Source organism: Aspergillus udagawae (genome assembly GCF_001078395.1).
Source record: "Aspergillus udagawae IFM 46973 DNA, scaffold_3, whole genome shotgun sequence".
NCBI classification, from domain to species: domain Eukaryota; kingdom Fungi; phylum Ascomycota; class Eurotiomycetes; order Eurotiales; family Aspergillaceae; genus Aspergillus; species Aspergillus udagawae.
Window position 1 is genome coordinate 3,620,361 of NW_025091266.1, and position 27,774 is coordinate 3,648,134.

Sequence of the window (27,774 nt, forward strand, 5' to 3'; positions counted from 1 at the left end):
AATGTCCCATAGCTTGGCGATGGGATCAGACGCTCCACCAATGCTGCATGCCGATGATCCAGCAGAGACAGGCTCGGGAGCTAATATTCAGTTCATCTGTGACTGCTCTAGACTACTTTCCATGAAATGGCCCCGGTAGATCCTCGGCAAAGCTACAACAGGTACTGGAAACAGACTGCCACAGGGAACGTCTGTCTTCAGAGGTTGAGGACGTTGCAAACTTCGCTGATCACTTTCACGGTAAATGGTAGACGGTCTGTTATCCCGCGTTAGAGAAATCTGATTAACAGAACTACCAAAGGCTAAACAGGCATATTATGGGAGTGGTATTTTCTCGAAGTATTTACCGTCCTTGTATACCAGCTGACCACCAAGTCTATAGGGTGATGATTGTCCAACATCTGTAATTTTGACGCATTTTTCGCGACTGCTGGTAAAGCAAAGTTTAGTACTCGGCCTTGCACGCCCAATATCCCCCAATTTGTGTAATGATCCGCTTAACAAGGTGCGTGGGGTAGTGGGAGTGCTCATATCCTCTAGCCGCGGTCTCAAATCGTGGCCATATAACATCCAAGATATAGTGAAAGATTGCGTCTGATCGTTATAGAAAACTAGTGGGAGCAGTCGTCGCAGACCTTGTGGGTTATGGCAACAATGCATACATTTACGGCTGAGAGCTGCGGGCCCGAGAGCTGGTGCACTGAGCTGTGTATCGCGTACCTATAGCCCGTGGCAAGTCCACATTGTCAGCTTGCGGGGTAGAAGTCAATAACAATCTGGATCAGACGGAGTGTCTTCGAACACAATATCCGTGATTGCCAGTACGTCCATCGCTCCACAACCAAGAGCCGGAGCTGCATCTACCGTAATCGATGGAAAGGTCTATGTGTTTTCAGGCCGTGGTGGGCTTGCCATTGCTCCGATAGAAGAAGCAGGTCCATTCTGGGTTTTCGGCCCAGTTAGTAGTGCCTGGTTCCAAGTCAAGCCCACAGACTCTCAGCTTCCTTACCCAGTTGGGCGCAGCTATCATACTCTCACAAGAACGACAAAGACACGATCTTTCTGCACGCCGGATGCCCTGAATAAGGTCGACTTGGCGACCTATGGACGTTCAACATTTTCAGTCGCCAGTGGCGAGAATTGTCCCCAGCTCCCCGACCAGAAAGAGGCGGGACGTCCATTGCATACGCTGAGGGAAATATCTCCCGTATGAATGTCTTTGATGGCTAAAATGAACAAGGAGGGGCGTTGGACGTGTTTGACCTCAAGGATAATGAGTGGCGCACCATTACCTACCCAGCAGATGGAATCTCGGGGCCGAGTCCACGTAGTGTGAGCTGCCTCCTATCGCTCAACCTTTTCGACAAACCTTGTCTATTCACTATGTTTGGTGAGCACGATCCCAGTAGCCTGGGTCACCAGGGAGCGGGCAAAATGCTTGCAGATGTGTGGCTCTTCGATCTGGAGTCTCAGGAATGGACGAATATCCAATTGGATGCCGAGAATGCTCCTCCAGTGCGCGGGTGGTTCGATGCAGATGTGATCTCAAACAATTTGCGTCCCAGTATTGTCGTCCATGGCGGACTTGCCGAGTCAAATGAACGCCTAGGTGATATATGGCGGCTGGATTTTTAAATCGCGGCTTTCTATACTTGAAGCCAAACCGATATCAAGGAAGTTCTATTTTGGTTTAACTCTATGAAGAGCGGGTTTCCTATAAGAAGCTGGCGATGCCATCTGTTAGGGTATCTGGCTTGATGGTTTTAATGCATCGCTGAAGTAGTACCATACATGAAGCGCACTAAATACTAAATATGTATTATGGGCCGGCCAGTGCATGAACATCATAGCACTAATATCTAGTTATCCAATAACCTGAAGGTGACAAAGGACAAAGACCCATGACCATCTAACAGTTGCCATTAGAAAGAAGACTAACGGCCTGTTACAAGTCATTATCAGATAATAAAACAGCGTGGTCAATATAGCACAAGGAATAAATTATGACTAGAGCTCAAAATTATTGGGGTAAGACTTCACATGTCAGGATACTCGTCCATGTAGGCTATCAGAATGTGATAATCTTGTAATCGCCTTCGTAGCTCCCGTTAAAGGTGACCTTCAGGTGCTGACGGATCCACAATTCATTTCCATTTTTGAGGTACCACCGAAGCTCACCCTTAAATTTGTCTAGGTTCACCTTGAGAGAGAAACCGTCTTTTAAGCTGCCGTTAATGATTCCGACATATATGCCCCCGATTACGGGGGTACAAGTCATGTCATAGGTATCAAGATCAACAAATCCGTTGAACTAGAGACAAAAGTTGTTAGCAGCCGACTCTTTGGAAAATAAAATGCTGTTGGACGTTGACTTGCAGAAGTGGCACCAAAGGACCAGCTGAATTCCCTGGCTTGATCAGGGATAGAGAGCTCGGCCGCTGCCTCCGTCTGTTCGACAGTCCACTCATTATCGCCAGCCTCCGGGGACGTCAGGTCGACGTAAGCAGCTGTAGTCCACAATGGTTAGATTCCATGCATGTAGAAAATGAAACAACCGAAATGCTTGCATACCCTCAATGTTGAATGTCTCGCCCATTTTGCTGGTTGGAGCAGTCCCACGATGACAATTGAAGCAATGTTTGAAATAGCTTAGAAGTGTGAATGACAAGGGAAATTTGGGCCTGAGCAGCGAAGTCTTGTACAATTTATAGCCTGAGATCATCTTTCACCCCACCATGTCCATTTCAACTGCCAGAGATCACTTCCGAAGAGCAGGAACTATTCGAAAGTGGATAATACCGCAATCCTTACTGGCAACATCTTTGCAGATCGTTCCGCCAGCCACCTCCATGGCCCCACTATGAGATGATGGGATGTCATTGATGATAGCTATTTCGCCAATCGGTAGCAGCCAAGTCAGGCTTGCAGCTCAGCTGGTGGCGGAGAAGGATCTCAGCCCCGCACGTTCGAGTACACGATCGTCAGAACCCACGGCTATTGGCTCGATCGAAAGGCACATATCCCAGACTAGGCTACCGCCGAGGCACCTTGGTAGAAGGAGCAGGCGTTCGTAAGAACGGTGGTCTAGAGGGCGTGAGCTTCGCGTTGTCCAACTGGTTAAAATCGCCTCCTACCCTGAAAACTAAAGGAAGGATAATCAAAGGGGCACCTTGACGAGATTGCATAGGAAGCTTACTAGCTCCTTCTACGGACTGAAGGCCCGGAACGCCAATGTAGATCTGGAAACATTGGGATTCCATGTTGCCCTTGGTTTCGTAATGGCTGGAACGTCGCAAGAAGCCAGAAGAAAGTCACATATAGCGAGCAGGAGGCGGCCAAATCCCATCTACCACCCCGTTTGCATCCTTTGACCAAGCTGCCGCTCTGTGAAGCATCTCCAGCTCAGATGTATGTCGATACGGCCGACGTCTTGCTTCTGCTGGAGAAAGATCTCGCTGCGTAAGGCGAGCAAACAACGTCGGCGCAATGTGTTTAATATGCACCTTGAGCGGTCTTGCCGTCTCACCTGGCTCCAAAAGCCAAACAAATGGTCTTGCTGCATCTCGAGATTGTATGGCCTCCTCATCCACATACAGAAAGGCATCCAATCGCAGGCCCTGGGGGAGCTCGCCTCCATCACGCATGGAGAGAAACCGAGATTGAAGAGCAGCAACATTATTATCACCATCATCAGATACATTACTAAAATGAAGAGTAAATTTCGCCATAATCTCCTCATTGATAACCTGCGGCCTAGAATGTAATCCATGATAAACAGCCGTGTCGATTTGCTCCTTGAATGACGGCCACTCGGGCATATTTCTCGGGAAGAAAATCAGAAGCCCACAGATTGCCATCTGGGTTTGAGATAGAACATGCTCCTGCCATGGGACACGTAAAGCAAACCGAATATTCCGGACATCATCGTCGCTCAGGGTTTTCGACGCCTCGCTCTGGATGTTTCCCCATCTTTTCATGATGTTACGGGCGCTCTCCTGCGCGCGTTTCATCTCCTCTGTGGTAGCTGCGGCCATGGCTCTCTGCAAGAGTTCGCGATCGGCGGCACTGAGCCGCGCCGCTTCATGTAAGAGTCTCTCGTTCTGGGCAGAGTCGACCCCAGCGGCTATTATTACAGATTCTTTGTAGGTTAAAGAGTCTCCGTTTTCGATGGCCTTTTTGACAAGTTCAGACAGGCTTTGTCCACAGCGCCCGCGACAGAGAGAATCCTCCTCTTCTGGCGGTGGGCGGCGGGTGATTATTCTTCGCTCTTCGTCTGTAAGGGAGGAGGGGTTGGTAATAGCTCGATTGTACAGAGTACGAGTGGCTTCATCGAAGGCGATAGGGGTCCTGTCAATGTTGAGTATGACGTCTCCGTCGAACAGTCGAATAGGTATGGACATGATTTTTTTTTTTTTTTTTTTTTTTTTTCATGCAGTGACTGTGTAGTGGGATGTTAAGGTCTTTTTGTTTGCAACACTTGCAGAACAGCAGAATAACCAAATTGACTCATTTTTATTATTGTTGTATTTGTGCCCCTCACGTAGTCATTCCTAGATTAATAACTAACTATATTGGGGATCTACTCTTAGCTAAGCTAAGATGGCTGCTTCCACTGAATTTAGCATATTATAGTTACCAGGTCCAGTCTACTATAAGTCTACTAGTCCATCCCTATAAAGTTAGAGGGATCATTCTATCCCAGCTTAATAGGTAGAGAGTCATTGGCCTAATACTAGGAGCAGAGAATGTTATATAATAAATTTATCTAAAGCCTAGTAATATCCGCTCTAAAGGCAAAATTGCTGTTCTCTGTCCAGGCTAATAACAGTCTAACATACTCGAGCTGTCGAGCAATCATGAACCCCGCTTGTCACGCATCTAGTCCTGTCCTAGTTCTCGCTAGTATACAGAACAGAGGACAGATATATGGTCCGTGCCTTCGCCCTGTCTCTCCACTCGCCGTGACTCATCAGTCAATCAGGACAATCTATTTTAGCAATAAATCATGCCTTCTTCCTGATTTTTATGTTTCCGTCCCTCCAGAACCTTAATTCATCATGGATCATCTCAAACATATCTTCGCCCAATGCCACCAGGAAGGCCGTCCAGCGCTGGTCACATACGTGACGGCCGGATTCCCCACGGCGGAGGAAACCCCGGACATCATGCTGGGCATGCAGGCCGGAGGAGCAGGTGAGTCATTTGATCTACAGCTTTGAACTGGTTCTGATAGAACTGTATAGATATTATTGAACTGGGTCTTCCTTTTACCGATCCCATTGCAGACGGTCCGACCATCCAAAAGTCGAATCTGAAGGCCCTCGAAAATGGGGTCACAGTCACCTCGATGTTGGAGATGGTTAGGACCGCGCGGAGAAAAGGGTTAACGGTACCGGTGCTGTTTATGGGTTACTATAATCCTATACTGCAGTATGGAGAGTCGAAGCTTTTGGCGGATTGCATCGAGGCCGGGGTCAATGGCTTCATTATTGTTGATCTGCCTCCGGAAGAAGCGGTTCGATTCCGCAATGGTTGCAGAAAAAACGGGTATGACCGCAACCAACCCTAACAATGGACGCGTACAGTAATTGATCCCTGAACAGTCTCACGTACGTCCCTTTGATCGCGCCCTCCACTACCGAAGACCGCATGAAGGTCCTCTGCAACATGGCCGATTCCTTCATTTATCTTGTCTCCCGCATGGGCGTCACCGGCGCCACCGGGACCCTCAATTCAGACCTTCCCGCCCTCATCCAGCGCGTCAAGGAGCTCTCCGGCAATGTCCCCGTGGCCGTCGGGTTTGGAATCAGCACGCGCGAGCATTTCCTGAGTGTGACCTCCATCGCTGACGGCGCTGTCATCGGCAGTCAGGTGATTACGATCCTCGATAGTGCCCCAGACGGACAGGCCGCCCGGGCAGTCGAGGACTATTGTTCCCAGATCACACAAAGAAAGGTTCCCAATGGGCCTCCCGCAGCAGTGGAGACAAATGCCGTCGCCCAGCCTGCTGCCGAGGGAGAGGCAGCTCCGGCGACCGACGGATCGGGGCGGTTCGGTGTCTTCGGCGGTCAATACGCCCCAGAGGCCCTGACCACCTGTCTGGCCGAACTCGAAGCCGGTTTTGAAGCCGCTCGGAATGATCCCACCTTCTGGGAGGAATACCGATCGTACTATCCATACATGGGCCGTCCCTCCAGCCTGCACCTGGCCCCGCGCCTGTCCGAACACGCAGGTGGCGCGAATATCTGGCTGAAGCGGGAGGACCTCAACCACACGGGCTCGCACAAAATCAACAACGCCCTGGGCCAGATTCTAGTTGCCCGTCGGCTGGGCAAGACGGAGATCATTGCCGAGACGGGCGCGGGCCAGCACGGGGTCGCAACCGCGACTGTCTGCGCCAAATTCGGCATGAAATGCACCATCTACATGGGTGCGGAGGACGTCCGTCGCCAGGCCTTGAACGTGTTCCGGATTCGCTTGTTGGGGGCCACGGTTATCCCAGTCGAGTCGGGGTCGCGCACGCTCCGGGATGCGGTGAATGAAGCCTTTCGTGCATGGATTACGCGCCTGGATACCACGCATTATATTATCGGGTCTGCCATCGGGCCCCATCCCTTTCCGACCATGGTTCGCACGTTCCAGAGCGTGATCGGTGAGGAGACCAAGGCCCAGATGCGAGACCTGGGCAAGAGCCCGGATGCGGTGGTTGCCTGTGTCGGAGGCGGCTCCAACGCTGTCGGCATGTTCTATCCGTTCTCTAAGGACGTCTCCGTCCAACTGGTTGGGGTGGAAGCCGCAGGCGACGGCTTGGACACGGAACGGCATTCAGCAACATTGTGTCGAGGCTCGGTCGGGGTTCTGCATGGCGTTCGGACCTATGTGCTGCAGAACCAGCATGGACAGATCTCCGACACTCACTCGGTCTCCGCGGGACTCGACTACCCCGGCGTTGGACCGGAACTAGCGCACTGGAAAGAGAGCAACCGGGCGACATTTCTTTCGGCCACCGATGCCCAGGCTCTGCAAGGCTTCCGACTGCTGAGCCAGCTGGAAGGCATCATTCCCGCGTTGGAGACCTCTCATGCGGTCTGGGGGGCAGTCGAGATAGCGAAGCAGCTGGGACCCGGAAAGGATCTCGTGTTGTGCTTGAGTGGCCGTGGGGATAAAGACGTGCAGAGCGTGATCGATGAGTTGCCCAAGTTAGGGCCTCAAATTGGATGGGACTTGCGGTTTTAGAGGTTAGAAGTATGCTGCGTAAGCTTTAGAATTAGTGGGATAGAAAATTTGATAGATTCAAAAGTATGGAAGTGTGTAGACAGCATCAGGAAAAGCAGACTAGTAACGACCATGCCTATCATAGAGTGCCCGGCACTCTGGCTAAACTAACAGTTACAGAAGGGTGACAGAACAACTCTTCATAGAACAATTAATAAATCGTGGCCTTGGGCAACCATAAGGAAGGCTGGGAGATTACCCAGCCACTAATCCGGTTTGGAAGATCACGTGATTCGCTCCGTCTGTTTCTTATGCCAAGAATCAATGGACAGCAACCAGAAGCAGTATGCCGTCGATAATAGCTGAGAACAGAAAGAAACCTCATCACTGCTATCCTGAAAGACCTCCCTGGCGAGCTATCAAGTCATGTCATGTCCTCATACACAGTACAACAAGAGTGAGCTTCGGTGGGTCTGGCATTGCACTGTATGCCATGCCATTATGCAATTTTACCTCTTCGGGACTAGCGGCATCTCCAGTCTCGACCCATCAGACAGACCGAGTGAGGTAATAATGATCTATGATGAAGATATCTTGACGATATGCAGCCCCCTTGGAATAACTGGTCAATGCCTCGTATTCTAGTTGAGCAATGTGATGTGTCGACTGGTCTCCTCGGAGACCAATTCTATGGCGTCAGAAAGCAACCTCAAGCAAGCACAAATGGATAAATGCGGAATGGTCGGATGTTGTCATAGTGAGACTTACATATCTGAAACAAGCAATCTCTGGTTAAGGAACAAGAAATCGGCCCTAATACGTACCCCAGAGTCCACTAGCTTTCTTGTTTCATGAGCTCTGGGCCCAGGCCCCGGATCTTCCCTCAGTCATCAGCCTCTGAGGTAAACGCAGGACAAACTTCCATTTTGAGAATCAAGCATCCCAGCAATTCACAGTCCTTGCCTCAAGAGTTCCCCCTCAATGGCTGCTATCTGATATCCCAACACAATGGGCTCCACTGATGATGTCGACTGACCTCATCTCCCGGATACTGAAGTAGTCACTCAAAGTGCATCAGAGTGGATACGTCAGGTCAATCAACGTTTCCCAACCGGAAATACCAACTGCATCAGCGAGAGACTGGCGGATACATCATGACGTGGTTAACAGCTCGCTCCGTCGAGCATAAATACCTGCGTTTTCCTCGCCCTGATCCGTTGGAAATCATCAGATCAGAACAATCAAATATCTATTGAACCATCTCTCAAATCAATTCACCACTTCAATCTACCATCAAAATGTCCTCTAACCAGAACCCCGGAAACTTCGCCAACCGCCCACACGAGGAGGTCGAGAACATTGCTCGCAAGGGAGGCCAGTCCAGCCACCAGGGTGGTTTTGCCAGCATGGACCCCAAGAAGCAGGCACGTCTTCACAACACTCTTTATACTTCGTCTATACTTCTACAATACTAACTAACCATCTACAGAGAGACATCGCTTCCAAGGGTGGCCAGGCCTCCAGCGGTAGCTTCCAGCCTGGTGAGGAGCGTGCCCGTGAGGCTGGTCGCAAGGGTGGCCGCGCCACTGGTGGAGCTGCCGATTACCCTGAGGAATAAATTAATCGATATGAGTGACGACCTTGAGTGATGATAATGACGGACTCTGGCAATGCCACATGTACTATAAATTAAGTGAAACAATGAGCTTTCAATGGATTCTGTTCAACAATTGTATAGTTGCGAGCGTTGTTGCGTTTCATCACAAGGTCTTTCAAGCCGTAGTCACATGATATGCTATTCCAATAAGGTATTCCGGTATATACAGAGATGTTCCAAGGCGCTGAATGGCAAAAATGCTATAACTAGGAACAAGAGGTACCCGCTCAATCAGTACACGGCAGTTCCTGGAAGTAAATCATGATTTACTACGAGGTACGTGGTATCTTCCTAGGCATACGCATGGGTTCTCAGGAGAATAGGAAAGCATAAATATGCAACAGCTAAAAAATCGTAAAAAGTGATACAACAAATAACCTTTTTGGTCTAGTGGTATTAGTTGTTAATACATCTTTGGACGAGGGGAAGTCTAAACAAAAAAAACTAAGGGGTGAGCCAATCCTCTCTGATGTCCCATGGTCCGAAGATTTAGCATGAGGACAAACAGTGGTGGAGGTTACAAAAGCCCCCCTGTCGAGCATTGCCAATCAACTGGGCCATAGATGGACCCCCAGGAAAGCGCCAGGCTTTTTGCAGTGAGGCAACTGCAAGATGCAGAAATGTCGATAGATTGCCAAATCCAACGGTCGCTCTGTTTACTGCGTTGCATCGAACCTTCCAGGTCCGGTCTGGAAGGTTCCGGTCATCCGGGCTTCTAGTCGTTGGCTCTTGTATCTTATACACATTATGCCCTGAAGCGAATGTAGTGAGAGAAAGGGATAGTAGTAAACACGCCTGTGCGGCGTGCCCGCAGGAAAGAACTTGCGTTTGGCTATGTAGGATGGTTTTTCTCCACTTGTTTCTTTAGGTCCAGCTTTCCATTTCAATTGGGTTCTACGGCTTTATATGCATGGTTTCTCTTTCGTGATTGTTCCGTTTCTTCCCTATTGCACTGATCTTACTATTACGCTCTATCAAATATCACCAACCGTAACACTACTCGCTTATGCTCTTCCTGCGTTAAAATTCGTTTCAACTATCAAATGCTCGTTCATGCAACGCCCATCTACTCTTTGTTCCTCTACATCAGGCAGACAGAAGTCTGCTGATTGCGAGAGGATCATTTCTCTTATCCGCTAGGGTCTTTACTTCTTGCAGAGGGTATTTTAATCATGAGCACAAGCTTCCGCTCTATTCCCGCCGGAAATTTCTCCATCTAATGTACGGTCATCTGTTGCCCGCTATGAGAGTTACTTGGCAGCAGCCATTCAGGAGACAGCTTTGTTGCTCCTGTGGCAGGGTTGTTCCTCCTGGTGACGTACGCCAGGCTTCCAGTGATGATCCCCTCCTTTGCAGGGATATGTCGATACCTGTGGATAGAGAGATGGCTTGTGGAGTATATGTTCCTCTTGCCATTCTGTCGATCGATTCCTAAATTCTCCTCTCCAACCAAAATCAACACGACCCTCTGTCAGCACTATCCTGCTATCCTCGGTGATCTAACTCTGCCTTGGAGTATCTTATTGCCCAATCCCACCTTATCAGAGTAGTGCTGAAACTCCGCACCCTAATTCCATATTATGTTGAGATAATTGAAAGCCATTCATTGTGCAAGTCACATGTCTTTTTCTTTCACAGGCCATGATGTACGGTGTCTGGACGATGTCCCTAAGATGCTGCGGTCCGAACTGAGAACGCAAGATACCCAGAGAATATAAGAGCTCTCAACCAACAAATCGAACCCAGGAGATCTCAAAGGTGGAAATAGCACAGTATCCTCCGGATACCTAACTACGTGCGGTGCAGAGCTCGAGCATCCGATAGCTACGCATCTCAGATTACTGTCTCGGTTTCCCACTCCCAGTCATACCAGTTTAGGACTCTGTGGTCTCTGTCAAGGCACCTTGGAGCAGTCTACCTTTCACTACAGACCTACTACAGTGATTCCCTTTCGCACCTACAAGACTCAAGAGCTTGGGTGACTTCAAAAGTATTGTATAGTTCATGAACTTTTCCCGTGGATTGCATAAGGTTCGGTGCGCGTGACGGCACCCGCTGCAAATCTGCTGGACCTAGAAGCGACAGAAATAGTCTAACTTGTTATGGCGCTTGGTTACACGGATCGTGAACCATAGTCGACAAGCACCTTGGTAATCCGGTTTATGCTCATGGCTCCTCATGCATTGGCTGGCGATAGGCGAGACTGAGTTCCACCACGGGTTCAACTTCTATGCCAGTGGTTCGGATAAGCTGGCCGTGCTACAGGCCAATGCTGCAACATCTATCTGATTGAACTAGGTAATAAAACTGACTGGACACAAGGTGCCACCGCGCCGTGAACTAGACGTTGGATGGCTATATCAAGGGACAAGGTCAACAAGGACAAACCGCTTGACTGGTTGTGCTCAATATACAAGTGTCATTGGCATACGGTCACCATGAGTGCAAGGACTCTGAATTCAGGGTTCCAGAGACAGTCAAGCCAGCGAGGGCTGAGGCATTCAATGCAGGTGGGAGCGACTCAAAGATCAGTATCAATTTGCGGGATTCCGTACTATTCTCTTGCGCATGGACATCCGTGGTTAGTGGCCAGGAGGATGAGTTTGACAATGTGAGCATGGGAAGGCTGCACTTCCATGTGCGGTGTCTTCGGGCGTTCTGACTACGTTGCTGAAGGATTCTTTTCTCATGCGAGCTTAGACAATTGACGGATTGATTGAGGATGTTGGTTATACATTTATCTCTATATCTTGTCCGACAGTTGCTTATCATCGTTCAATTGCCTTGATTTGTTGTCAATGGCGGAAAACTATCCCACTAAGACGCCATCGCCGCCCCGATGTCGTGATTATAGTCGCAGATGACACCCGTATTGACCGTCTAATTTGTCTATTATGGCAGGTATCAGCCCCTCCTGGTGGATTTGCGGCACGTTTCTTGAAGAAATTGCCCTTGTTTAATGTTGCTGTATTGGCTGGGTTATAATATTAGAGCGGCGGGTCCTGCACGTTTATCCTAACTCAAGAAAAGGCTTTGAAGGGGTGTGGGGTTATCATGATTCATGTACTCTGAAGACTTCCTGAGCAATATAAATATAGAGACAGTGTCATCCGCAGTATTGCATTATACAGACCGGCCCAACTGATAGAAAATGCCCTCATTCGACCAACACAAAGTCGAGGCAGATGTACACTCATCTCTATCCTCTCATCCCTCGGCCGATAAAGACGACAGTTACGATGTCTACACGCAGGCTCGAGGACTCGAATATCCGTCAGAAGAGGCGAAGAAGGTCCTCCGCAAGATCGACACTCGTTTGATTCCGCTCCTCGTGGTGATATACATGCTCCAGGTGCGTATTCCCTGTTGCATTAATCATCGCTAATTGCGTAGTATTTGGACAAAAACAGTCTCAACTTCGCCTCGGTGTACGGCCTCAAACAAGGCACGAATCTCCACGGGCAGGACTACGCCTGGCTCGGCTCAATCTTTTATTTCGGCTATTTGATCGCCCAGTATCCGGCCGGATATGCCCTACAGCGACTTCCAATGGGAAAAGTCCTGTCCATCACTACCATCAGTATACCATCGCTTAGAACTTATCTAGATCAATATTAACAAGACACAGTGTGGGGCGCACTGCTCATGACCACGCCCGCCTGCCACAACTTCGCCGGCATCGCCGCCAACCGCTTCCTCCTAGGGTTCGTCGAGGCCGTCGTGAACCCTGGTTTTGTTCTCCTCATGAGCATGTGGTATACAGCGCAGGAGCAGCCACTGCGCCTGGAGGCGTATTACTGCACTAACGGCATCGCTACGATGTTCGGGGGGTAAGGCCCGTCGCCTCATGCCTCGCTCTTGTGAAATCTGCTAAACGGAAATGGAATAAAATAGATTGATCGGCTACGCAGTGGGACATATTACCTCCGGTCTACCGCGGTGGATGTACGTCTTCCTCATCTTCGGTGCGGTCTCCGTCGCGACAGGGATCATCTCCCTGCTTCTGCTTCCTGACCTCCCGTCCACCGCGCGATTCCTCAACCCCAGGGAGCGAGCTATTGCCGTCGACCGCGTCGCCAGGAACCAGCAGGGCGTCAAGAATCACCACTTCAAGTGGGAGCAGGTCTGGCAGGCCGCGCGGGATCCCAAGACATGGCTTCTCTTCGTGATGGCCGTTGGGGCGCAGGTGCCCAACTCTGCGTTGACGAGTGTATGCTTTGGTTCCTGTTACATTGCTAACCCTAAACACTGACCATGTCAAATTCTGACTGTAACAGTTCACCTCCATCATCGTCGGCTCCTTCGGCTTCGATACCCTCGGCACGCAATATCTCCAGATTCCCGGTGGCGCGGTGCAATTCCTCGCGTTACTGGTAGGTGGCTGGATCGCGACGAAATTCGGGGATAAATTCCACTCGCGCAGTGCGTGTATGATCGTCGCTAACAGCATCTGTATCATTGGCTCTGGATTACTCGTTGGCCTGCCTGCTACAAACAAATGGGGACGGCTTGTGGCGCTGTGGCTGTGCTACTTCCAGGGTCTCGGATTCAGTATGAGCTTGACGGTAGTGAGTTCGAATGTCGCCGGATATACCAAGAAGCAGGTGACCGGGGCGCTGCTGTTTACGGGGTACTGTGTGGGGAATATCATTGGACCGCAGACGTTCAAGGAGAGTGAGGCGCCGAGGTATCGCAGTGCTTATATTGCGTGAGTAGACTCTTTCCGTGTGGGTATAGTGACACTGACGGGGCAGGATGCTGGTGGGGTATGTCGTCAAGCTTGTATCGATTACGGCATTGTATGTGTATATGTACTCGGAGAATCGGCGAAGGGATCGGATGAGTTTAGAGGAGTCGGATGGGGATAGGGGTATTGAGAATGGGATGCTGGTAAGGTTGTCGCTACTGGAATATATGACGCAGGCTAATTTTCCAGGATCAAACCGAGATTGACAATAAGCAATTTCGGTATGTCCTGTAGTACTCTACCAACAGTCTACAGAAGAAATACGACAGTGTAATTAGGAACGACTGTATCAAAACTAAAGGTAGTATTTAGGGCTGTCTGGGCCATAGTCCTGCATTCTTAGGACGATAGGCGTATAGAAGGTAGCTTCAAGCCTCCATATTTACTGGCAACATACAACATCAAGACGCTATTGCCCAGGCCAGGGCATCGGGGTCGTTTTGAGGGGCAAGATGGAAGATGGAAGTGGGGAGCAGGGGAACGGTAGTTGACTGAACCTAAGATAAGTTCGGTTCAATAGTGGTTCTTTTAGACATTGCTAATACGAGTTCCACCTCCACCGAGCTCATCATCGGTGTATCGTCTCTTCTCACCTTCGACGTCTACAAAACGTACTTTCGCCCGCAGACCGACTCTGCCACACTGGTCAGGGTTAGTCACTGGGCCGTCGCGCTGTATGCACTGCTTCTTTCCGCCTTCTGTAGCATCCTCAACGCGGTAGCATTGAGTCTCACGTGGGTCCTGACCGTGATTGTCGGTCGGGCTGCTGTGCCCGTCGGGCCGATTCTGCTCTGGGGACGGATGTCGACAGTTGCAACGATTGTGGCGCCATGGCTCGGTTTTGTTTGCGGTATAGTGGTTTGCTTCGTTACGGCGATGAAACGTCGAGACGACGGGGGATGGAACGAATGCCGTTGCGGGCAATCTTGCTTCCTTTGGGGTTGGTATCGTCTCTGCTGTGGTTCTAAGCTATCTCTTTCCGAAAAAGTATCCGTGCGTGGATGATCAGGTTGCGTCGGGAATTGAGGGGGTGTCTCCAGGCTCACAAGAGGACACGGTGCAGCCATCGAAAGCTGTGGACGGTTATGAAGAAGCGACGCCGGCACCGGCGAAGAAAGAGATTGTCGAGTTCCTTCAAGACAAGCAGATTGAGCCCATGGACCCAACTCTGGTCCGCAAGGCAGAACGGTTGGCGCAGGGGCGCGTATCGTCTTTATCCTCATCGCCGTGATTCTCGTGCCTTTCACTCTCTTTGGAACTGGCTAAGTGTACAGCCAGCAGTTCTTCACCGGCTGGGTAGTCGTGTCCCTGATCTGGATCTGGGCTAGTGTCATGATCTGCGTGGTATCCCCGGTCGTTGAGAGTGACGGGGCGCTCGGAGACATTTCTAGGGGACTATGGATGGACGCGAAGGCGTTGTTGGGAGTGAAAAAGCAGGATTTGCAGACCAACGCTATGCATTATATCTAATTAGTTTAAATCAGCAACTTTTATTCTCCAGCCAAAAAGGAAACCACAGCCAACGCAAACGACCCTGAATCATCCTGTCTCCCATCGTAATCGTATCCCACCTGCTCCAAAAACAACCCCAGCTTCGAGTCCGTCCAGCCCAGCAACGGCGCAAACTCAAGACACATACTTTGCATCCCGCAGGCATCTAGCTCGTAGTGGCCCTGTACGGAGAGGACCCGGCCGGGGTAATACATTCCCTGGATCGGACAGATAGGCGTGCTTCCGATATTCACCCACGGTGCGGGCAACGATACCGCCGCTGTCTCTGGCAACACGCCCTCGTTTCCGCCTTTGACCATTACCCGGTCGCCATGGAACATCTGAATCTTCAACTGTCCATTTGGTAGACCGCCGAGCGCAAGCGGGAACGCATCGACGAAGTCCCTGTTCAGCTGGACAGTGTGGAGACCCACTTCCCTCCCCAGCGGACATTTCTCAACATATACATCCCCCGCCCCGGAGTCCACCAACGCGTGTCCGATCAACTGGTGACCGAAGCATGTACCCATGATCCTCACGGCGGGGTACTCCCGAAAGACAGTCTGAAGGAACTTGGCCAGTTTCTGCATCCAAGGTCTCTTGTCGATCTCGTAGACGCCCGGTGCACCTCCCGTAATCAGTATAGCATCGATGCTGTGTTCGGATAAAGGTGTCTGGGTCTTGCGCAGGTGTCTGAAGTCTGGGTAGTGTCCGCCGCGGATGTCATATGGTGTCACTGCGATGCTGATGTCGCTTCCTGGCGAGAGGGCATTGAGGCGGGTGGCTGCATCCTGAAGAGCACTGCGGAAGTGGGCGCTGCAGAGGCCGTGTGTTTCGTAGAGGGTTCGAGGGGGAATGTCGACGTCAAGAACGGCGATGTGAATTGTTCGTGTCATTTTGGTTTGTCTTTGGCTTGCTGTTGTGATACTCCTAGAGAGGAGCCATGTTCATATACTGTCTCCCGGGTTAAAATTCATACAGCTACTTGAAAAACTCTTACATAACTTCTATTGGGTAATGAGACTACATCTTGGAGTCGTATATCCACTCGTCTCCAACAAGGTCCTAAACAGATCAGATGAGCAGGGCAAATGGATATACGATCCGATACCTAACGGTGAGCTTATTCTTTCTGTTCCAGAGCGGATGGGCGATCTGCATTCTACCCCGTGGGGCAGGCGGCCTTATTTTTACGTACAAAAAGTGTTAAGGCTAATTCTATTAGCAATAATATTATCAAACGGATTGGTTTTTCTTTCTTGATTCCGAGATGTCCCGATGTTTGCTGAGAGTGTCTGCTTCTTTTTCTTCTTGTTTATAAGCACAAGACAACCTCTGTGGTCATGTTGAGCTATTGTTGCAGAAACTACGGGCGGATGTTGAGCGAGCGTTGGAGTATCGCATCATCCTTCAATCGGGTCGAATTTTTCTACCACGAGGTCGTCCTATCCGGAAGGATCCGAACAGGATCGTCTGTCTGGTCTCCTAAGCATGACTCTTTTTGTTCTTGGACGCGCCATTGTCGATATGTAGGACGCGAATATCGAGCGTACTTCCTCCATGAGTAATAAGCACAAAACTCGAAGTATATCCAGCATACTCCGCAATGGCATCTCAGAAACGGGTGGTCCTCCTGATTCAAAAATATTGAAGTACTATCAATTGAGGTAGAACAGCCGACGTTCGTCCGCAACTCGACAGTGTTAGGCATAGACTCATTCGTAGGGCAGCTGTACCTTGATATTCCTCTGGTATCGGATAGTTTAAATATCCGATAGATTAAATATCCTGTCCCAACCCCTTATATGTACACTAGACAACCCTGTACCCCGTCGCGTCTGAAACCTCGGCCGACAGCCACGGTGCATCGCCGCCAACGGCCTTCATGGGCAAGGATGTCCAACAATCTTATACTCCTTTAAAGGAACACGGAATTTAACAGCAGGGATCATTTGGAGAAAGTCCCAGTCTCCTTTGAACCAGGATGTGGAGTGGTCCTGGATCAGCTCCGTTGCATTATCCGGGGAAGGCTCCACTTCTCAGGAACAACGGGGTCAAGCACCACTTGATCATGGCGGATATCTCGATCAGACCTGTCATTCCATAAGTCACCATTGATTGTACAGCGCAACAAGAATACTTCGGGATTTACTGATATAGGAGGGGTCTTCCATGTTTACCTACCTTGTCAACTGATATAGAAACAATGAGACTGAGGCTGATAGAGTCTCTTCGTTCCGCGAATCAGTCAGACGTATACATCTGCTTTCACGAATTCAGGCGGGGGAACCGAAGACACGGCTCTCGAACTCCTGACAGGCTGTTCTGGAGCACAGACGAGAGTTCGATCTGAGGGCAAGCGAACCAACGTCCTACCGCCGCGTTCGAGAAAGCCAGGTATTCCTTTCCTTTTGATAGCAGTGGCTTGATCAGTTGTTCGTCGTTGCTTTACTCCGCAGACTAGTTTGGAATGACCCTGAGAGCCAGGCGTCTAGACCGTGGTCGAGTGGATATACAGTATCGGCTCTGTGTGCCCAAAGTATAGATGTCAAATCTAACCCCTGAGTGCATGCTTATGAACCTACATTCAGTATTATTATTCTATCACATGTGTGCCTCTGTGCCTCATGCTTTGCCCTGCTAGCTTGAGAGATTTTCTGTCCGTATACAGTGGGGCAGGCTGATGTGTCGCTTCCCGCGATTGGCCAGTAGACACGATTAGAGTGGATTCGCGAACCTTCTCCCGTTGGACGGCGCAGCATGTGGCTGCAGGTCATAAGTCAATTCTGTCAGTTGATTTGCTGGAATGTCATAGAGTTTAACTTTGTAACAAGCTCACCGGAGGAGAGACGGTCGCCCCGGAAGACGCAGCCAATCATTTGGCTGCCCTCACTAGCGAGATGGCGTTAGGTGGAGCGGCTATAATTAACCAAGGGCTCTCAGGCTGGAGCCATGGTTACATCAGGCGTTGGAGGCTGAACTGAACTGGTCGGATGGTGGCGAGCGTTGTTTGGCTTCCACGTTGACTCTGGCCCTGGCTCTAAGACTCTGTGGATCTTTGACACAGTGGACATGCGGGATGAGGGGATGGTCGTGGAAGCTGCTCCTATCAGACTGTACCATATCTTATATCATCACTCAATTAACAAATCTCATTTGAGAAAGATAAGCCTGTAGTGGATCCAGCATCATTCCGGCCCTCCGAGATCGGATCAAACGCTCAAAAGCCATGGTCCTATCATCCTATTGCTCCTATGTTTGCGCGTCAGATCACCTTGTCTGCTTACTGTACACAGACTGGGCAATCAGGCACGCGATCAGACGGCATCGATCCAATGGACGGCAAAAGTCAATCAAACAGGTCAGGACGCCGCCGATCACAGCCTTGTGTGTCGAATAAATAGCCATGGCTCGTAGTCAAAGCTTCTGGAATTGTTCGCCCGGTCAATGGTGCCTCAAATGATATCGGCGATATTAGAGAGACAATAAGCGAAGGGCTTATCTGCCACCTCGGTAGCTCCAACTCTGTTGCATGAACCCTGGCTAGTGCAAAGTGTCTTTTTGCTATTGTTTGCCTTGGCAATAAAACGATGAAAACGCCTCCCTCTCCATAATACGACCAGGGTAGGAGGCCCATCGTTTGCCTTATATCCCAAGTCATCCTTAATAGCTGCACTTATTGTTTTGATGCACCCGCAACTCCCTCCTCCACCAGCCGGAGGAACCATGACCCAATGTCCTCCATCCGGAGCTATACCTCTACTAATCTAGCCGAAGACTTCGCCATCGCCTGTCTCATTGCCGTCTCTTGGTACAATGCCGTCGAGCTCATCGTCCTCTGCTTCACCACCTTCAAGAAATATGGCGGCTTCTACTTCTGGACCCTCCTCGTCTCCTCGGTCGGCATCATTCCCTTCGGTCTCGGCTACATCCTCCTCATCTTCAATATCTACCCCGGCTATTTCGCCGTCTCGCTCGCAGACGTAGGATGGTGCGCCATGGTAACGGGGCAATCCCTCGTCCTCTGGTCGCGGTTACATCTCGTCGTCTACTCCCGCAAGGTCCTGCGCGCCACCCTGGCCATGATCATTGTCGACGGGATCATCCTCCACACCATCGGCTGGGTCTTCGAGATGGGCGCCCAGTCCCCTCGGGCCGGATGGTTCACGCCCGCGTTCGAAATCTTCGAGCGCGTCCAGCTCATCGGCTTCTCCATCCAGGAAATCATCCTGTCAATCATCTACACCAAGGCTGCGCTGCGGCTCCTCAAGCTGCGCCCGAGACGGCAGTACCGCTCCACCCTGGTCCAGCTGGTCATCATCAACGTCCTCTTCATCCTCATGGACGCTGCCATCGTCAGCTTCCAGTACGCGGGGCTCTTCCACATCCATGTGTCCTTCAAGGCGATGGTGTATAGCGTCAAGCTGAAGCTGGAGTACGCGATCCTGGGGAAACTGGTCCACATGTCGCTCATGTCGCATTCGAATTCGGCACCGACGGATCCGTCCGATGCGCTGGAGATGTCGCGCAGGACGAATAATCGGTCGCATCTGGATCAGACGAGGGAACATCGGGACAGTCAGGCTAGTATCATTCGGGATGGGGCGGGGTTCGTCGATGGTGAAGATTTGGCTGATTGTCGTACGGGTTCGACGAAGGGGTCGTTTCCGTCGACGATCAAAGAACCGGATGCTGCGTGTGTCGAGGTGGGCCATAGGGTGTGAGCAGCAATCGAGGATTGATGAAGGGCTGTATATAGAGGAGGAAGACTCGGCCAAGACGGTCATATTTCTTTTGTTATAAACTACATAATATTTTGGGAGACCAGAAAGGCATATGCCAAATATAAAGTCTCCGTATAAATCACACGAAATAGAGTCTGCGCTCTCATATCAAACCAGTCCAGACCAGGTAAGCTGGTTATATGGGGTCGGGGATGGTAATGAATAAATCTCTGTAATATTAAGTATGACAAGATCATTGGGGGGTGTATATATATATCTGCGCATATATGTGCATTACTGTCAGGTCCACTAAGATAAATATATATCATAGGTAAAGGTTATCGGTCTCAATCCTTGTACCTGCGACGATCTCCATGACAACATTCAAGGGACCATCATAGGATAAGACCCCTCTGAACACAACTTGAAAGGCCTCGAAATTCTCTATACATAGAAGTGCCTAGGTTGACAAACTTTCCGGAGAGATCGATTCTCGAAGGTGAGCGGAAGTAGGGATCCTGCCCTGTGGTATGATGAAGGAGGGAAAATGCTAATGTGTTGTCTCTATCGACGCGTACTGATCTAAGAAAAGGAAGAAGTGAGGAGTCTGTACGTCAAGTTGTATATCTGCTACTACACTATCATCTCCTAGAGGAAGTGTCATTAATGCACTCTTTGTTTGCTTTCCTATGTCAAGGAGGTCATCTAGGAGAAAGCTGGAGTAACAAGGGATTGCTGCTCGCACCACCGATACCGCGCGCTGACATTGAGTCATGATACATCTGCCACATCGTTCATCCCACATTCATTACCAAACCCTGGTCCAAGTTGCTCATTGTTTGCAGCTTCTGAAGGTCTTGCAAAGCAAACGCGAGCTGGTGAGCTGACACCCTGGCTGATGAGTCTACTACAAGCACATGCTGTAGCAAGTATTCGCTGAAACGACGAACCTCTGGCGGAAGCTGAGGCTCATTGAGCAGCATGTCCGCCCAGCGGCAAACTTCCGGGGACAATTCGAATCCTTGATATCTGTCAGAGGATGTTTTTGAATAGAATGGAGCATCCGCTCCTCCCCTTGCTTCACGAAATCTTTGAAGATTTATCAATCCCATCACAGCCCAAACAAGAAATTCAAAATATATGCATCCCAGGCTCCAGGCGGCATATTTCGGTACATCATCCCCCTCGGCCTCATATGGGGCACGATACGCCTCTTCAGATTGCCGAACAGGGCGTTTACTTTGATCAGCCATCAGGGTCCGTAGATCTAACCGTAAAGTTCCCCACTTGAATCTGCGTCCTGAGCGTTTGCACCATTGAATGCTGCGTGGCGTAATGTGGCGTAGTGAGATACATCGTTCTTCCGGATCGTTGGAAACGACAAAGGCAAGAGCCTCGGCGATGCCAGTCATTTGGAACAGGCAGAATCTCAGAAAAAGTCGAGACGAGTCCGTAACCAAGCTTTGCCGCCAAGCGTCATCAAGGTTCGGCCCAAGGATGGGGAAAATCAAACGGATCGGCTGGGGTGTTCCGCTCTGTCCCCAAGGACGATATGATGCAACTGCTTGGAGCAGATGCCACGGGACACGCCAAGAGTGCCCGTGACATACCAAAAAAGGCGGAGGCTCATCCATGTGCCAGGAACTGAGCGCGACCTGGTAAACGTTTTCCGCACTACGGTAAGGTGGAGGAAAAGCATAATGTGCAGGATGAACATGAACAAATAGGGATTCGTCGTCGTAAGTATAGAATGTGTTTTCAATACGCAAGAAGGGCATGATCCCGTTCTCTGAGTCATAGTGTTGACCTTCTTGAAGTATAGGGGCAAGGTAGAGGTGCTGTCGGAGACAGAACAACTCAGCCAATTTCTCCCACCTATCTGCCTCCATCGAACCGACAGATCGTGAGGTGCTCAGCTTGTTAGACCCAGATTGAACCGCGGGCGGCACAGTGGTCTGGGATACTTTTGATTTGTATTTCTCGAGAAATCGCACCCTCAAAATGGGAAGATGGCGGTCTGTCATTGGAGACTGAATCATCGAAGACTGAAAGAAGGCCCCAATATAATCATTGATCCCTATATCAACAAGAATCGCAAACCATCGCTGGCGGTCTGCGAGGATACCATGCGCGAGTGGCGATGCGCCATATCCGTAAAACCCAGCTTCCTCAAGCACTTTGCGAATAACATCATATGTGACCAGCTGGCTCAGAACGTCACAGGGGACAAACTCTCCATCGAGGCCAGTCACTCGCCGTTGCTGTAACTCATATTGCAGCCAGTCGGTAATCCGTAACTGGCTCTTGTCAGTGTGTCCACTGAAACTTGAACTGGAGTAAAACTTACATCAAGAGAATTGCTCGCTAAGAGGCACAGCCAAAGCCGTCCCATGTCCTTCTCACAGTTCCAAACCCCTAGAATATGATACATATAGTAGTCCTTGGCGTAAGCCAAATACGGATGACTCTCTGCTAGAGATTTTCGCTGCGCCATGGCCGTCTCGGCCAAGGTTTGGCCTATGTCGCGTTTGCCGGTTTTTCGTGACTTGAGCAGTTCCAGCGCGATTCTTTTTGTGTTTCCAGTCCCTCCAAAGATGGTGCTCACAATCCGAGCTGGGGCATCTTCGGCGGCAATGGATGGAAAGACTGTGCGAGATACTTGTCGGTCGAAAATCCCATAGTTGAGGTACGTTAGAATGATCCGACCCATTTCCTTATTTGCTTCGTCCGGGTCGATGGGATTCGGATTTTCAGACTCATCGCCCCGAGCAATAAAGAATTGTTTAACACTATGGTGGGCAAACCGAACAGTCTGCTCTTCTTCATCTATAATGATCAGGCACTTGCAGCTTGCAAGAGCCGCATGAATATTATTGATTTGTCGTGAAGGCTCCCACGTTGTGTCACCGGGAATGACGCTGAGAGCCTCACATAATTGCTCCACTGATAGGGGTCGGCGGGCAGCCATAACCAACTGCACAAGTCTGTGGCGATGACGGATATTCGAGGCACCGGCTTGCTGTAGAACCCGCGTAAATGTTTCTGAAAGGCTTTGTGGGAGACTTCCAAGGGCTTGGAGAATTGCCTCATCTGTCTGCTCCATGCAAATGCAGTCGAGTAGCAGTGTGGCCCAGAGAAACCTAAACTTGTCAGACGACGTAATCCTTGATTTCAGTGAGTTGAGGAAGTGATGCAGGGGGAATACGTACATTCCTTGGGCCCCAGTGACAAGGGCATGTTGGATTGGAAGGATGATAGCTGGATCTCCGATGCACAACCTGTCTGACTCGAGCCGCTCATGTAGCTCGGCGTCAATATAAGCCTCGATGTCAGGATTGTTCTCGGGGATAAGAAGTGTCCACTTCCCATTAAGAATGCCAGCTGCGACTTTGGCATGATCCGCCGCGTCCTGCCTGAATGACAGGCAGATACGGATTTTGTAGTGCCTTTGCAGCTGCTGGAGTATCTCTAAAGTTGTCTGTCGCTCGGTTTCGGGACACTCATCAAGCCCATCCACAATCAAACTGTAAATCGGACCCGGAGGGAGTAGTTCTCGTACAAAATTAAGAATCAGTTGCTCGTCAGGATTTGCAAGCCAATTCTCGCAGAGATTATCCACTTTCATCAGGTCAATAGGCTGCTGCCCTAACAGTTGCCGCGCAAGGCATCCGATGATGGTCCTCGCAGTCAAAGACTCAGTGACATCGAATCGACAGAAAAAGTACGCACTTGTTCCCCTCGGAGTAGAGAAAATCAGATCATCAACCATGTTCGCCAGCAATGTTGTCTTGCCAGAGCCCAATTTTCCGGCGCACAACAGAGAGCATGAGGAAGCCGTTCCTCTCCACTGTTGATACTCACTTGTGCTCGCAAACCAGGTTGTTGTTCCCTGTTTCCGAGCCTGCTTCCAAGATGTCTGGTAGTCATATGTGGTACAAGCATCAAGTAGTCGGATTCTGAGAGACAATTGGTGACGCTGATTGCTGGAATCAGAGAATTTAACCATTATCTGTCGAAATCGAGAATGCTCCTTCGCTTCCTCTTGGAGGCTTTGACTTGACAGTAAAGCAACTTCTTCCACAATGGCAATTGCCCACTGTTGAAGCTCTTTCTCGAAAGACGCTAAAGAAGAGTCCGATATAGCGGATGAGAGCTGTGATAATGCGGACTTTTGCAGAAACTTCACAGCGTGCTTGCAAATGTTCAAAATAACAATAAAATACTCGCATAGTGCTTCCCGTAGTCGCTTCGAGCGAGGGTAAAGCAAGGCCATGTCCTGATATCGGGGAGCACTTCTGCCCGCGTTCATAAACAATGTTGACATTTTCTCCAGATATGAGGCGCTTTGAGTTAACATCGTTAAAGTCAGCCTCACTGCCGCCCACACTCCAGAAGCAACCAAATTCTGCGACCCTCCTATAAAGGCATCGCCTATAGATGCGTACTGTTGCACAGCTTGTAAGACGTGTACAAAACGCGGTCCATAACATCGCCTCGTTGTTTGTTGGATATCACGGTTGATTTCAGCGGTCAACCGATTGACATCGTTCGCATCTGGGGGATGGTCTTTGAAGGCAGCGATGGATGCGTCGAATCTTGCTCTCCGATCGGTTGACAGCACTACTTTGAAGTCGGCCAGTGCCCGCACAAGGCGTATCTCAGGCTTGAGCCTCGACGCATTTGCTATTGGGCTTTCCATGGTGAAGTCATGCCGGTGTATTTCAATTTTATAACTCTGAGTACCTTTTAAACAAACCCAGGAGAGTCACGTTTGCGTGATGGCCAGCCGATGGTATTGAAGATTTGCTCACATTGCGATTTGGAGGCGACATGATGGTTTAAGCGCTCCGACCAATCCGCATGACTGACCGGAGACAAGTCTTTGACCCCTCAGGGCCATCCCTGTTTTGCTGACCAATAAAATCATGGCTCAATTATAGGCTGTACTGCGTCGTGCAGTGAGATAGGCGCTGACCACTGTACGACGAGGCTAAAGGGTGTCTAGGCGTCATTTTCGTATTCAGGTTTCTTCTTTGGTCAAAAAGCATACAGATCCGTTCTTGCTTGCTCACTGTATAGATGCAATTTTAGATACTGATAACTGAATGGGCTGAAGTGATGATTGTGATGGAGAGTGGAAGAGGGACGAGGAATTCCGGCAGGAACAGTCTCTCTCCACCGTTGAGGAGTCACGTGCTGCCATCGATCACACAAATACTTCTAGGCTTGAGTGACTATTTTTATGGACAGACAAAAACTAGGCCGTGCTTCAGAGTAGATTATGACGTTCTCCTTGGGTGATACGAAAATACACACTGCTCCCTCAAATCTTAAACTCAAACGCATACGCCGTCGTGGTGTCCGTCTGATACACCGGGAACGTCACCGAATCCCCCGAGTATGCATGTCCATACCAACCAAGATCCTTCGGCCCATCCACCCTACCGTAATGCACATCCGACGCGACTGGGAACCCCCAGGTATGCACGTTCAGCGTCCCACTAGTCGGCAGCCCCAACGCAGACAACTTATTCAACTGCAACTGCCACGTCCCCTGGGTGATGCGCACACCGACCAGCACCCGTGCAACTCTATCATCCCCGACAGTCGCATACGCATCGATCTTGAGGTCCGACGACGGAAGCGTACCCACCCGGTGGCCAGTCATGTTGAGGTTATAGTACTTGTACACCTGGTAGTCGCCGTTGGGGAAGTACCCCGTGCCCTTGGGATCGTAGTTATTGTTCTCCGCGTTGGGCTTGCTCAGCAGACTGGCCAGCAAATCATGCAGCTTCCACCCGCTCAGCCAGTTGCCGCGCAGGCCGATCGCATTGATTCGTTCCAACTGGCCGATCCACCACGCCGAGCCAGCGGGGACCTGCTCGTTTAACACGGCGTACTCATTGATGTTGATCGGGCGCCCGGGCAGCCCGTACGTCTTCTGCCAGTAAACTAGACCCGCCTGCGCGGAGAGGAGGTCCCCGCCGCCACCTTCCATGTGCCAGGCGTATTGGTCGGGGATGCTCTTGTTGCTGGCCACGAAGGAAGCCCAGTTCTTCCACCAGTTGTTGCTCGGGAGGGGCTCGCCTGCGGACGCGGGGCCGGAGAGCTGTACGCCAGCGAGCTCGGAACTACTAGCAGTCAGTTTTGTGTTTCCTGGACGCGTGGAATAGCCGCAAGACATACCGGAGACGGTGGAACGTGCGCCCCCACATCTGCAGGTACTGCGTTTGGTCCCGGGTCCAGAAAAAGCTGAGGTCGGGCTCGTTCCAGATATCGATGATCAGGCCGTCGGTCATGCCGTTGGCCTTGATGTCGCTGAGCAGATGGGTCAGGTAGTTGTCCCAGCTGGTCCAGTCGCCGTTATCACCGGGGTAGGGGGCAGAGGAATTCTGCGATCCGTCGGCGCCCCATAGATCGTGGATCAGGAAGATGAATTTCGCGCCGTGCTGGCGGGAAGTTTTGTAGTTGGAAAGCGCGGATGCAAAGCGGTTCTAGTCGTTGTCAGGAACAATCCCTGTTTTAAGGGGAGGGGGTGGGGCAGTGTAGTACCTTGTACTCATTCAGTCCCCAGATCCAGCCCCTTCCAGGCGCCGCAACCTGGGCTCCACCAGCCCGCTCGTAGTTGTATCCCATGTCGGTGTAAAATTTGGACTACGCCTGGTAAGCAGTGTTCGCGGTGAGGGGAAAGAAGACATACGGGAATCTGGTTAGGGGTATCAGGAAGACCGTACAGCAGTCCCGAAGCGAGATGCTGCGGTTTGCCCGTGTTATTGGCGAAGTTCACCTGGGCCGTGACGGTATCTCTTTTCTGTTGGGCGGGACTGCCAAGGGCCGTCCCGGCTAACAGCAGGGAGGCGAGAGTGGTCGTCTTCATGATAGCTGCTCCTGACTTGAAGATTGCAAAGATGTGTTGTTCAACTGAGCTGAAGAAGAGTCTTGAACGGCCTTTTATACCTCAGCGGTGCCACAGAGCGACCCGGCGGAGTGGGGTATGTTTCATTCCGGCGTCAGACAAGTGTGAAGAAATGCCCCAGAAACCTAATCTGAGCGAATCTCCGAGCGGAGCGAACGTACTTTTCCTGCAATTGTGGCGTTGTAGGAAGCCATTGAAATACGATGATCGTCCCGGCGGTGGGGTTGCTGCCGAAAAGGAGAGAATTGTTCCTGAGGACCGGTTGGGGGAAATGTGGGGATGCGGGAAATCCAGGGGATTATTCAGGCATCATTCCGGGGTCGATCAATGTAGACGCTTTGGTCCGTGCTCAATATGTACTCTGTATTCTGCGGTGACGGCGAATTACTGCATCCGGTATAGCGCGCCTAATCGGGGAAAGCGCATCGCTGCCGCTTGGCATCCTGGTGCGTGGTCTATATAGATGGCCTCCTCGCCCGCCTGCCTCTCCTCGTTGCTTTCCCATCCTTTGACGCCGCGTCGACTCCGACCAACTTGAGCCATTTTTGCCATTGGGCCGGTCTCTCCGTGTTCTGCACCTCGCCACCCCCCTTTACTGCGGTGAGTCGGGATCATTTTCCACCCGTTCCTTGAGCCGTCCTCTGACTGATCTTTTCTCCTCTTTGTTGAACAGAAAAATGCAGCAGAATTCGATGCGATCGCGAAGTTGCGCAGGCGGCTTACTCCGAGGATTTCCACCACAGCCATGATGAGTGACACTTGCGGGACAAGATTGAAAAGGCCGATATGTGGCACAGATCGTATGGGTAGATCGCGCGGGTTTGGCTCGTGACATGAGAGGTTGTCTCTTGAGACCTAAGTCGACTGTGCTGAAGGTCTTCGAGCCACTGGCCGAGCTGAGCCAAGCCACGTTTGATAGTCAAACATCGCTCCGTCCGCCGTTTCGCCAATCATGGATATTGACTCCGGGGTCCTGTGACGCATGGAGCTCGATTGCTGATGTCGCACCGCATGATCGAGGCGT

The 27,774-nt window shown here is 50.6% G+C and overlaps 9 protein-coding genes across 9 annotated transcripts; 5 read left to right on the top strand and 4 right to left on the bottom strand.

Moving 5' to 3' along the window:
- Nucleotides 1-1,383: 1,383 nt before the first annotated feature.
- On the top strand, nt 1,384-1,635 carry Aud_005107 (uncharacterized protein; the record flags this gene model as incomplete). The annotated part of the gene is made up of 1 exon (XM_043290040.1): nt 1,384-1,635. The coding sequence occupies one exon, from the start codon at nt 1,384-1,386 to the stop codon at nt 1,633-1,635; it is 252 nt and encodes an 83-aa protein (XP_043145975.1).
- Nucleotides 1,636-3,311: 1,676 nt separating this feature from the next.
- Nucleotides 3,312-4,400, bottom strand: Aud_005108 (uncharacterized protein; the record flags this gene model as incomplete). Its single annotated transcript, XM_043290041.1, has 1 exon — nt 3,312-4,400. One exon carries the CDS (start codon nt 4,398-4,400, stop codon nt 3,312-3,314), a length of 1,089 nt encoding a protein of 362 aa, XP_043145976.1.
- A 657-nt stretch (nt 4,401-5,057) lies between these two features.
- Aud_005109 (tryptophan synthetase) lies at nt 5,058-7,236 on the top strand (the record flags this gene model as incomplete). The annotated part of the gene is made up of 3 exons (XM_043290042.1): nt 5,058-5,193; nt 5,244-5,547; nt 5,604-7,236. The coding sequence occupies 3 exons, from the start codon at nt 5,058-5,060 to the stop codon at nt 7,234-7,236; spliced, it is 2,073 nt and encodes a 690-aa protein (XP_043145977.1).
- A 1,277-nt stretch (nt 7,237-8,513) lies between these two features.
- Nucleotides 8,514-8,833, top strand: Aud_005110 (general stress protein; the record flags this gene model as incomplete). The annotated part of the gene is made up of 2 exons (XM_043290043.1): nt 8,514-8,643; nt 8,709-8,833. The coding sequence occupies 2 exons, from the start codon at nt 8,514-8,516 to the stop codon at nt 8,831-8,833; spliced, it is 255 nt and encodes an 84-aa protein (XP_043145978.1).
- A 3,190-nt stretch (nt 8,834-12,023) lies between these two features.
- Aud_005111 (putative MFS transporter) lies at nt 12,024-15,089 on the top strand (the record flags this gene model as incomplete). Its single annotated transcript, XM_043290044.1, has 11 exons — nt 12,024-12,224; nt 12,266-12,452; nt 12,501-12,702; nt 12,767-13,082; nt 13,150-13,580; nt 13,627-13,762; nt 13,809-13,840; nt 13,898-13,920; nt 14,140-14,462; nt 14,509-14,846; nt 14,894-15,089. 11 exons carry the CDS (start codon nt 12,024-12,026, stop codon nt 15,087-15,089), a joined length of 2,385 nt encoding a protein of 794 aa, XP_043145979.1.
- Nucleotides 15,090-15,109: 20 nt separating this feature from the next.
- Nucleotides 15,110-16,006, bottom strand: Aud_005112 (type 1 glutamine amidotransferase; the record flags this gene model as incomplete). The annotated part of the gene is made up of 1 exon (XM_043290045.1): nt 15,110-16,006. The coding sequence occupies one exon, from the start codon at nt 16,004-16,006 to the stop codon at nt 15,110-15,112; it is 897 nt and encodes a 298-aa protein (XP_043145980.1).
- A 2,838-nt stretch (nt 16,007-18,844) lies between these two features.
- On the top strand, nt 18,845-19,834 carry Aud_005113 (uncharacterized protein; the record flags this gene model as incomplete). Its single annotated transcript, XM_043290046.1, has 1 exon — nt 18,845-19,834. One exon carries the CDS (start codon nt 18,845-18,847, stop codon nt 19,832-19,834), a length of 990 nt encoding a protein of 329 aa, XP_043145981.1.
- Nucleotides 19,835-20,628: 794 nt separating this feature from the next.
- Aud_005114 (NACHT domain protein) lies at nt 20,629-24,533 on the bottom strand (the record flags this gene model as incomplete). Its single annotated transcript, XM_043290047.1, has 3 exons — nt 20,629-22,131; nt 22,182-22,974; nt 23,044-24,533. The coding sequence occupies 3 exons, from the start codon at nt 24,531-24,533 to the stop codon at nt 20,629-20,631; spliced, it is 3,786 nt and encodes a 1,261-aa protein (XP_043145982.1).
- Nucleotides 24,534-25,157: 624 nt separating this feature from the next.
- Nucleotides 25,158-26,711, bottom strand: Aud_005115 (glycoside hydrolase family 39 protein; the record flags this gene model as incomplete). The annotated part of the gene is made up of 4 exons (XM_043290048.1): nt 25,158-25,965; nt 26,021-26,328; nt 26,387-26,488; nt 26,535-26,711. 4 exons carry the CDS (start codon nt 26,709-26,711, stop codon nt 25,158-25,160), a joined length of 1,395 nt encoding a protein of 464 aa, XP_043145983.1.
- Between the last annotated feature and the right edge of the window lie 1,063 nt (nt 26,712-27,774).